This window comes from Phoxinus phoxinus (genome assembly GCF_949152265.1).
Source record: "Phoxinus phoxinus genome assembly, chromosome: 12".
Classification (NCBI taxonomy): Eukaryota; Metazoa; Chordata; class Actinopteri; order Cypriniformes; family Leuciscidae; genus Phoxinus; species Phoxinus phoxinus.
In genome coordinates, this window is record NC_136887.1 from 24581220 (window position 1) to 24593512 (window position 12293).

At 37.2% G+C, this 12293-nt stretch overlaps 1 protein-coding gene across 2 annotated transcripts in view; it reads right to left on the bottom strand.

The window, feature by feature from the left end:
* Positions 1-10927, bottom strand: part of drp2 (dystrophin related protein 2) — a 126738-nt gene extending 115811 nt beyond the window's left edge. For both annotated transcript variants that reach the window (XM_079630059.1, XM_079630060.1), the window contains exons 1-2: positions 10873-10927; positions 9113-9192 (exon numbers count right to left, since the gene is read on the bottom strand). In XM_079630059.1, coding sequence (XP_079486185.1) covers positions 9113-9181 — 69 coding nt within the window. In that variant the 5' untranslated portion in view covers positions 9182-9192; positions 10873-10927. The remainder of the gene's footprint in view (positions 1-9112; positions 9193-10872) is intronic.
* Between the last annotated feature and the right edge of the window lie 1366 nt (positions 10928-12293).

Genomic DNA, 12293 nt, shown 5'->3' on the forward strand with positions numbered 1-12293 from the left:
CACGTGTGACTGCACATGAATAGAATTCTATACGTAAATTCTATATGTAAATTAAATTAAGTCACTGTAATGTAAAACCTCTCGTCTTATTGCTTTATTAAAAAAACACCACAACCTTCATGGTGTGTGACCACAGATTACCCTGAGTAAAACAAAATGTTTCAGGATATAAGGCAAATAAAAATTTGCAATGTTTACCAATGACTCGCATCAAAGGGCACAGGTTTTGTCTTAATTTGACAGTAAAATGGATGAATATGATGCCATTATGAACATATTCTGGTTAATGGACTGGTAAATGCTGGCAAGCACAGAGCATCTTAATAAACCCATTTGTCAGAGAACACCAATGAGGGTCCTTTGATCGATAGTTTCCAATGGCCATGTCTCTGAGTGCTGTGTTAAAGGAACGTTTCAGGTTCAATACAAGCTAAGTTCAATCGACCGCATTCAATGCACGATAGCAATTACCACGGGAAAATACTTTTGCCTGGTCCCTCTTTTTAAAAAAAGACAAAACCCACTGTTACAGTGCACTCAAAAAATATATATTTGTCAAAAAAATGACATTTAATTTGTTTCATTAAATCATTAAATTAAATTTCATTAAATTAACTTAAATCAGTTTATTTGGGTCAACACAGTTAAGTTGGATTAGGTCAAATAAAATGTACTGTAATATGTCTAACTTAACTTTATTGTATTTGTCAAACTACATTTTCTTATAATGGTCCCACTTAATTTAAAGCTGCAGTCCGGCACTTTTTTGGGTTTAAAAATATCAAAAAAGACATTTTTGAAAAAAAACGTAACCAGCCAGTGTTCAAAACGATCTGCTTGCCTTACCTCGATTCAAAACGGTAAGCTTGTAATAATGATTTTAATTCCAGTGGTACTGGTGGATTTCCGCGGGAATTTCGAGCATGTCTTTGCGTCATTACGTCACTTCTGTAGGCTACACATAGAGAAGGAGTCCCCGGCTAGCGTGTGTGGATGATGGTGGAGGTTTAGCTTAGCACTTGGTATGGCGGATCCCGAAAGTTTAAAGCGACAATCACCAGTGACAACTGGAGATTCACCAGTTGTAAAACCCAAAGACTTCGGACTTCAGAGTGGCTACAGAAAAAATATATTTTTCACGTTTTGACGTGATATAAGCAATCGTTAGATTTAATCAGCATGATATAGCTACTGCAATGCTTCCCCCCACCCCCCGAATTTGGTCAGAACAAAAGTGAATGTTACTTACTTGTTCAGATGACATTTTCCGATTAAAATTCTAATGTTGACACTTTCAGAAAGTATACTCTGAGATTGCTGATGACAGTAGCGACGCGGCAGCCTCAATACATTGTGTTCATCCGCGCTGTTTCATGCCGATTTACTACCCACGCACAGTTAATAATTCCGCGAATAACTGCAATTGCAGATTTCTAACAGAGATGGCGACAAAGAGGAAAAACGACGGACTGCAGCTTTAATAACATTTCTCTTTCAAACAATACTCACTGTTGTCAGATAGGCTTGCTGTGACAGTCAGTGTTACCGATGATGTTCGGTGTTCAGCCACACACCGAAAATGACACTGTCATTTAGATTTTTTATAGTAGTAAAAATCATTTCGTTTAGTAATAGAACTGACACTACAATTAAACTCTGAACGAGTCTACTCAATTCAGCATGAACCGAACTACAGATGCAGCACAGATCAGCAGCAGGAGTCAGATTTAATTTATCAAGTTTATAAGTTATCAGTCAGATTTATTTCAATGCGAAATGTAAAAGTGCCTATTTAAGCAAGTTTGTCATTGTACCACTTTATTGTCGCCCGAATTGCCGCTAATTCTGAATGAACTGAAAAACACTCGCTCTGCTCCGCTCGTTCCCACCAGTTGAACGCACCATTAGTGATTTAAAAGCAAGGTGCAAAAGTGGGAAAACTCCAACGTGAATTTTTGTGCCATCTAGGGGTTTAAAAGAGAATAAAGTAAAATGCCCCTTTTACCCCGGTGTGCCTTTAGCCCTGTTGTAGCCTACCCTATATGTAGAAATTCTCAATAACCAAAAGGGACCCACTTCATATTAAGTGTCTTTAACAACTACATAACATTTAAATTAATAATTTGATACAATTCACTTATTGTGTACATGTTTATATTATACTTTTTTTTGAATATTTCATTTAAATACATCTATATTAAATTATACTGTCTATCCCTACCAATAGCAGCTACTGTAAAGTGTTTTGCAAAACAATTTTAATTTTAAAAGTACAACATTATTATTTATTCAATTATTTTTTACTGGTATTGCAGGTTAGTCATTGCATTAACTAATGTTGACATACAGAACCTTTTAGTAATGTGTTACCAATGAGTGTATGTAAAAGCACATATTGTATATTAATATAAAATGCAAGGGATCTGTCTGCATTTGTACAGGTGACATGCTAGTAGCTGACTGCAATCCTTCTTAAGTCTGTCATCCTCTTTCCTGCTTGGTTGTCAAAGTATTCCCAGATAAAACTCAAATTCTCCCAGACACGCATCACCGAAACAAGTAAAGCAATTCAAGTAGATGTGACACATGAAGACCTCCCTAAGAAAAGAGGGAAAGCAGCCTGTGAGCACGTACAGATCTTTCTCAATAATGAAACAGGATTCACACCCTTAAGCTTCATAAAGGTACAAGCGATGACAACATGCTTTGATGACAACAAAGCACGATTCGTCAACAAGAGAGTATCACAAGAGCTTAGCACGACACTTCACAAAACACATCTCCCCCCAAAGGAGTGATGGAGCTTCAGCCTTGCCTGGTGCCACACACAACACACGCCTCCTGCTAGGGCTGGGCGATATGACCAAAATTTCATATCACGATACAAGTCATCTCATATCCCGATAACGATATATATCACGATATAGTATCTTTTCTGTAAATTCAATCAATTAATAATTTATATGTATAATTACTACATGGAAAATACTTTTAGCATATATCAAATAAAAGAAAAGTTGATATATATATTGAGTATATATTAAGTATATCCTCAAAAATGTTTTTTATATATAGCCTATATATATTTTATATTCTCCCAAAAAAAATGGGCAAATGTTTGATTAAGAATGTAGAAATATAAAATATGAACGAAATATAAAACACTTTTCAAAAACAAATGATTACAGGCCCAACATAAAATATTGCTATATAAAATACCAAATGTAAAAATTCAATGGAAGATGTTTAAAATGTAGCAGAAATCAGGGCTCCGAACCTGTTCAATGAACGAAAACAAACAAACGAAATTTTGACAGGAGCATAACCAGAAACGGAAACCAAATTAAATGTAATCGTTCTGAACAGACACGCTTATTTGAAATGGCCATTAACCGGTTAACAACGTTATTTTATCGTTCTGTTAACTATTTTAATTTGCCAGTCAACCAATCATGAATTCAAATAGTACAGACTGAGCAAATGTGATATTGACGCGCATAGCCTATCCAACGTGAGTGAAATGCCCATGCTCAGCTGTCAGTCATCATTGAGTCGCAATGGGAATGCGCTGGCGTTAGTTTTCCATACTGTATGTCACCAACTGTCAAAAAATTAGGCCTACATTTCAGTGAAAATGAATAGCAGGTAGGCTAATATGCAACTTTTTGTTTTTTGAAACCAGCGAAAATCGCAGGATAGTGTAGAACATGGATCCACACAACGTCACATCACGCACTTAAAGCGCTTCTGTGAACGGACAACGGAGAAAACAGAATAAAGCTAAATATATAAAACTAATATATAGGCCTATATGCGAAATATAGGCTATTTGCCTTAAATAATTACAGATTAACAAAACGAAAGGAAGCATTTTGCTAAGCTTCGGATCATGCGACAGGGTCCAAAGTTCACAAAAAGGAAACCGAGATGGTAGAAAAGGGAATCGAGCTTGTTTTCTGTATTTTACGGCTTTAAAGTTTTTAATCATTTTTGCTTCTATCCGTATGACCATAAATTACGGAGTAACGGATTCCTGTTCCTGTGATCGCGCCGACGCTTCACGGCACGCGCACACGTTCTTGCATTGCTAACTTGACATAGCAGCATGTTCATTATCAAAATATAATAGTCAACCAAACATATAGAAATTTAACCAAATCATGTTCATGCTACAGAGGTAGCCCCTCATTTAGGAACGAGCTCCTCGGTTTGTCCTGGCTGGTCCTGCTCGGAAACACCCGGTTCTATCACCCTTCGCCATGTTATTCACGTTTCTGCCATTCTCATGGCGGCGTGTAAGATTGCAGTCCTCCAAATGATGAAAAAGTTTTGCCGTAAACAATTTTTTTGCGACACCACGATATGAACGATAGAGCATAATATGAATCGATAGACTTTTTATATCGTCCATCCGATATATATCGTCATATCGCACAGCCCTACCTCCTGCTGTGGAAAAACACATAAGCTAAAAGTCAAAGCACGTGCACCAACAAATCTACGTCTGTGGAGAAAGAAAAACCCAAACACACAGAAATCTGCTTCAGTTCTGTGAGCAAGACTTAGACTCTGCAGTCAGACTTCATCCTGGTCTATCAGCCTCAGCCGGATCACCCACAGACCACCCACAGTGTGTTTACTGACTGCCTGGATGCATATACCACAGAAAACATGCAGATAACTGGCTGAAATCTGCAGTTCTCATCTGACTGGCTGGTGCTACGCAGGGGTGCATCATTCTGCCTAGAAACAAATTATGGTTATAAAGGTACCGGGTTTATACGAGTGGTTTTGAGAAAGAACCAAATCTTCAAAAAGCTGTGCTTGAGGAACATGGTAGCGAGTCGAATAGATATTCACAATCAAAATGGTATTCACAATAGTGTAACCCCTCCACTAAATTGTATGAGAGGAGAGAATGTAAATAAATAATCCAACATGATTTACTAAGGTTTGTGGTAATCAATTTACTGGTATTTGTGGGGGGGGAAAGCATGCATCAACCCATTGTTTTGTGCTCTTTATTGTTCTACTGAAGAAAAAAGTCACATACATCTTGGATGGCCTGAGGGTGAGTAAATAAACAGCAAATTTTCATTTTTGGGTAAACTGTCCCTTTAAGGAATTAATGAACCAAAAATAAAATGTAATCATTTACTCATCATCTTAAAATAAAAAAAAATGTATGACTTTAGCCGGGTGCACATTGTACTATTTATAATAGTCCTTTACGATTGTGGCTTGTCAGACTGTACGAAAATGATCCTCGTTGTAAGCCATGTCACACTGTAAGATCAAAGTTGTCATTAATGTCAGACTGTACGGCAGTCAAGACGCGTTAAACACGGATGCACACAAGAAAACTCGTCCGGAGTTTTACATCATCAATCAATGACACGTTCAGTGACAGTGAACTGCATTACACGCGGGATTGAAATGGTGGCTACAATGAAATCTCTAACGTTAATTTTGGTCATGACTTGTCTTGAAAAGAAAAAGACAATTTGATGTTGTCGTAGAAGTCCCACTGCAGGACTGCGAGTCAAATCTTCTGACACAGCCAGAAGGTAAAACTTGATGGGCTGTCAGTAAACATGTCAAACTACCAATCAAAGACTTCAGATTTTTCTTCAGCCTAGAACTTATCAGTCAGATTAGTACAGAGGAATCTTTTAGGATTTCCAAAATTTGTTCAAGTCGTTGCCAAAATCGTACAGTGTGCACTGTGCACCCGGCTTTAATGTGTGGGCACATTAACAATATTTCTGCAAAATATTGCAGGCAAAAATAGTCCATTGTCTACAGTCAATAGCGTAGCAATATATGAAGCACAGCTCACAAAGTCACTTTCAAACTAAGCAGCTTTCTGTTCATCAAATTTGGATGACCAACATGAACATGAAGCTGTCACACACAACTCCAGAATGCACAAATTCTTACTGAAATTAAAGCATAAGAAAAGCATCTGATTATACCAACGTGGATGTTTGCACAAGCTCTGCAATTCAACACTAATGGCTGCAGTAAACACGTAATGTCATGTCATGTTTATTTATATAGCACTTTATACAATATAAATTGCTTAAAACCTTAAAACCCTTGGTTACTTAAAACCAAGCAGCTTTACTATATTAAACAAGATAAAACAATGTCAGTGTCTTGTTTCATCATTTTGTACAATAAATCAGCTCTCCAGTGTGTTCATGTTTTCACTCACGGATGTCTGACCTCGACCGACTGAACAGGAGAAATTAACTGGAAAAGATGAAAGAAAGTGGAGCATCCGCGCACAACTATCTATTATGTAATCGCAATGGACCAATGGTAGTACAAAAGGTGATTACCAGCCATAGCGAACTTTTCCAGAAAGTTCACTTTGGCAAGCTGTTTCGAACTCCCAAAACGGACTACAAAAGTAGATAGTTTTGAACTGATTTTGTTCGAAATGGTGTCACATCATTATTTCTCTCTTTGATTTTGCTTGAAGTATATCGGGCCTTAAATGTTTCCGCACGTTTAATATCTTCTACAGAATACAAAAGATATTTTAAAGAATATAGATTTTTTTACTTGGTTTTGTCAATTTAATGAAAGAAAGAAAAAACATTGGACAAAAAAATATGCACCAAAAAAATATTTGGTTAGTAAATGATTTCAATACATTTTCAAGTAAATTTTCACATAGGGTGAACTTTCTTTTTAAGAGCACTGAAATAGTACACTGAAAAAAAATGATAGCAGGTCTCGCTCCTCTGCTGCAGCGGCTGCTCCGGCCGCCCCTTGTTCCTCCATCGTCCGCGGCTGTTCCTCGCTGTGTTGCGGCTCGTGCGGGTGGCCACGAGCGTCGGATTCACACGCCGGATTTCGGGATGTCCGGGATTCGGCTTTTGGTTTCTGCGGTCGCCATTCATTAGGTTTACATGCTGCACACCTTTTGTTTCAATCGGACTGAATTCATTCCGATTGGTGAATCTGAATGTAGTGTTTACATGAATGCTAAACAAGTGATCGGTTTATGTGCGTTTTAGCATTGTGAAGCAGAATGCATGAGCAGGTTATGCATTCTGCTTCACAATGCTAAAACGCACATCAAAGCTGGCATGTACGTGTCAGTGTCAAATAATGTAATAATGTAGGCGTAGTGAATGCCGACTGTGGAAAACAGGAGCCAAGTCCCAGAAATTTTGGGCGATCTCGAGGTCTGGTGCGTGGGTCCGATGCTCATGGCTGCCTGTGCGGGCCGCAGTGCAGCGGGGAGCAGTTGCGAATGGTGGGGGAGTGAGAGCCGGCCGGAGCAGCTGCTGCAGCGGAGGAGCAAGACCTGCTTGGCGGTCGGGAGGAAAAGCCCGGGCAATCCCGGCCAGACATGTCCCTAGAACTCAGCTTTCTCCACAGAGCAAGAGCCTGTTAGCTTAGTTTGTACATTCTGTGACTGAGATCCCACCCACTATGGGCGGGTTGAAAACATGCGGAACTAGCTCCTACTACTAGCTGTAGTTTTTAGCCTCTGGCCAGGAAAGCCTCCGATGACGCAAAATGACGATTTTTGCATCATAGGAAGATTTTTTCTAGACAAAAAATACATAAATCTCTCGTCTCAGGGGGACAAGAGGCAGGGAAGCATGGTAATTCAAAAATACTACAGGTTTTCTACTAATACAAAGCTTAATGCTAATCGGTGAAGTATCCCTTTAAGTAGAAAACAACCATTATAAGGTGGTTGTGTAAACTAGGGCTTTCAAATAAAAATTATCATTTCGAATATTCGCTGAATTTATTTTAAAAACTGCACATTCGAATGCAAAAACCATGCATTCTAATTTTTGATGTGTCAAGAGGTGCGTGAGACATGATGATGACGTAACTGACACGGATCCGGTATACAGCGCAGTGCAGCTGCATTGTTAATTTAAAAAAAAATGGCGGGAAAAGGCTACCTGTTGACGAAAACCCTCTTAGTTGGTGGCAGAAATCGTGCGATATGTATCCACTTACTGCACAGCTAACAAAGACATACTAGGCTATTACTGGCACATCGAGCTGAGCGTGTGTTTTCATCAGCTGGAAACATTGTGTCACGACACGCACACACAGGGAATTAGAGATCCAAGAGCAGTTTAATATTAGGGTAATCCGTACTCACAAAACCAGTCCAGGCAAGGGTCAAAATCCAATAGGGCAATCCAAAGACACAAGATATGAACAAGAAACGGGCAGCAACAGGAACGGAAGTGTGGGGACATTAAACAAGGACTCCGTGACAAACACTGAACTGACAGGGTATATATACACAAGTGCTAAACGAGGTGACGAGAAACAGCTGAACACAATGAACAATCAGTGACAGACAGGATGATGGGAAATGTAGTGAGAATGCCTAGACACCGTGAAAACTGAGGACCTCTAGTGTTTAACCCAGGGAACCACCAGACACTGTGACACATTGTCAACAAAAAAACGTTTAGCACTCGCTGCAGATCAAGTTGACCGTCTGGTGTTTTTGAAGTACAACATGTAGATGTGTAGTAAGTAGAAGTGTTTCTGAATGGAAGTTTGCTATTTTGTGTTCATGAAGTACTTTACGCTGTCTGTTGAAGCGTGTTTTCTCAGTTTGATGCACTTACACAGTTTTCTGCACTTTTGTTACCTAATTTTCCTTGCATGCACAAGGCAATTATATTTTATTTAAGAACAATTGTTTGAAAAGTTAATGCACTTTAAAAAGTGAATGTCATTTAATTTCAATAAAAGATGCGTGCTTGATTTGGTTTATATTTGCTTATTGCACTCACTTGCACCCTCTTGCTGGCATAGGAGACAATACAATACTTTTTCCCTTTAACATTAAGTAACACCATGTAAAAGTGAATTTTGCATAATCGGCCCCCATTAAAATACTAATACGCAGCTTTTAGAGGTAAATATAAGGTACAAAAGTGTACCTAGTGACAAGCTATACCAATTTTTCCAACAGGAGAAGACAATTAGCTGAGTCTATGTGAAAAAAAAGCCAGTGAGTTCATGAAGGCCAGCAGGAAGCAGTTAGAGATAGCAAGTTGTGGTGTGATGTCAGGTTTAATTAGCCAACAGGGCCTGAGGACTCATTACTCACCGAGCAGAGGATAGGAGACTCAGAGGGAGAGCTGTTTACCACACATCCTCCTCTCTGGTTCTTGTGCATCACCACAGGGTCTTGATAAAGGGCACACAAAACCACCAACGACCCCTTTAGAAATATGTCAACCATTTCAAAACATAACAGGAACAATTATGTGCATCTACTGTTGGGTATGAGCAAGTCAAACACAGGTCAGCGATGTTTGGAATCATGCGTCTAATGAGAGAGAGAGAGAGAGAGAGAGAGAGAGAGAGAGAGAGAGAGAGAGAGAGAGAGAGAGAGAGAGAGAGAGAGAGAGAGAGAGAGAGAGAGAGAGAGAGAGAGAGAGAGAGAGAGAGAGAGAGAGAGAGAGAGAGAGAGAGAGAGAGAGAGAGAGAGAGAGAGAGAGAGAGAGAGAGAGAATTGTGAGAGAGAGAATTGTGAGAGAGAGAATTGTGAGAGAAATGTGAACCTATCACCCTTCACATATTCCAAAGCCTAAGCTCTTATTAGTCTGATATCGAACTGACCGTGGTTTGAGAACTGACATGTTTGCTTGACAGCGTTCGATCGATACCGTTTGCCTTGATATGTGTGATCACTGACGTTGCAATTACAGAGCCACTTCAGTGATCCAGATGTGGTTCTTTTGACATAAATCATTCAGGATTTCGCTGGTGTGAGACCACAGTCCGTTTCGGATTGATTAACAGGAAAAATTGTATCAGCAATATAAGGTTGCCCAAATACATAGGACGTATTAAAGTCTAGTCTTTAATGACTCTGATGTGAAGCATACTGTGAATACAACATTTACACTAATGGTTAAAAGTTTGAAATAATTAAGTTTTTTTTAATGTTTTTGAAAGAAGTCTCTTACAATTTAAAATAACTGCTTTCTATTTTAATATATTTTCCAAAGTAATTTATTCCTGTCATGGTAAAGCTGAATTGTCAGCATCATTATTCCTGTCTTCAGCAGTGTCACATGATCCTTCAGAAATCATTCTACTATGCTGATTTGCCACTCAAGAAATATTACTAATTATTATCAAATGTTGAAAACGGTTTTTGCAGCTTAGTTATTTTTTCGTTTTGTTTAGTTTTTTGGGGGTGGGAAAAAAATTATTAAAGAAATATTTTTTTCTTCAGCAAAGATGCTTTGATCAAAAGTGACAGTAAGGACAGTATCATGTTACAAAATATTTATTTAAAAAATGCTGTTATTTTTAACTTTATATATATCAAAGAACACTAAAAAAAATGTATAATGGTTTCCAAAAAAAAATTAGTCAGCAAAAACTTTTTCAGCATGGATAATAAGAAAGAACCATTCATAATTTAGCACCAATGTTAATTATATGTTTAATATATTATATAATATAGCATAGTGTGATATATTATATAATAAATAAATTGAGCATCAAATCGGCATAATTAGAATAATTTCTGAAGTATCATGTCACGTGACACTGAAGTAATGGCTGCTGATAATTCAGCTTTGACCTATGGCTTTGACACGACAGGAATAATTACATTAAAAAGTATTCAAATATAGAAAGTTTTTTTTTATTATAATATATTTCACAATCACGGGAACAAAACCACTGCACGTTTGCTGAGGGGTATGCAAGATCCGTTTTGGCGACTTTTTTTTTGACAGAGATACGGTCTACTCACACACTGATATTAATTTTAATCACTTTGCCTTCTCAGGCAACAACGTTAAATGGCAATTGACTTCATAACTTAAAATAAAACATGGTTAAGCTTACCCGTCTCTGTTTGGTCGTATTAATGGATTGTTTTTCATTTTCCCTTTGTCTTTTTTCTGTTCTGCCACACAAAAACATTTCCCTCCTCTTTTTTCTTTTTTGGTCATGTGACAAATGTCGAAGGGTGAGCGGTTGATAATAAAATACATTTTTGAACTCATTCAAAATACTAAACAAAAAATAAATGTTAACAATTAAAATAATTAAAACAAAAACTTTTGATTTATAACGTTTTGTATTAAAGGTAAGTTACACTGTGCACCTTCTAGCTGTTAAAAACAACAGTGTACCTTTGCGGATTAACACTGCTTTGGTGCTTCGGTTCTGACTGTGCGGATAGGTTCTTTCTCGTAAAAAAAAAAAAAAAATTCATACTGCTCATAAAATATTTAAATCCTAATCATGTTTTACAATATAATGGGTTTTTTTATGTTTTTTTTTTATTAAATGCAGCCTTGGAGATCCACAAAAAACAAATTCTCAGCACATGTAGTCAGAGTTACAGAAAAAGAATAATAATGCAACAAACAAGGAGATTATGTTTTATTTATTTTAATCAGGTTTGTTAAAAGTGTGCTTGAATGATGTTAGTTCATTTGTGCAACCATGTTTGCTATAATGATTAAAATATTTGAAAACCAGTTAAAATCAAGTAATGATGCAATCCGTTAAATCTTAACTTTTGAGTGTAAGTAGAATTAAATGGATGTAAAATTATTATAATGTCACATGTAATATTTTATTTAATGTGACAGAGAAAAAAGACAGCAACACCAGTGACACAATGAATCACCAATGACATACATAAGACCAAAGATCATTATTCTTCAACTATAATTAAGTAGATGAGACTAAATTGTTATATTTGGCATACAATCTAAATGAATAGCTTTGAATTCGAAGATTAAGTTTATCTATAAATGGGAGTCACTGGTGTTACCCATTAGAAAGGTGACACCAGTGACAGTTACACCACAATTTTCATGAAAAATTCATTTTACAAAATGGCTGCTGCAAAGTATCAAACCACATGTTGTCAATCATGGTATACTAAACCAAGTAGTTTAATCCATTTGTATTCTAGATTTTTACAATTCCCTAACAATAAAGTAGGTCATACCAGCGAGTTCAACTAAAAGCTTCATATGAAATTATGAGATAAATGAGAAAATGTCTGATAACTGAAAAGAGCTAGTGGATTTACTATGGGCCTTTCTCTATGTTTCTTCATAGATATTCAGGAAATTGGGAGAAGGAAGTCAAGTGATGTCATCAGTGTGATTTTTGTTTCAAAATAAGATATTTTTGTTTAACGGTTACAACAGTGACACAACTCCAGAGGACCACAACTTTCATTATATGATCTTTTTTTTTTTTAATGTAAAGAAATTGTAACCCTAAAGTGTCTTTTAAGTGTAATA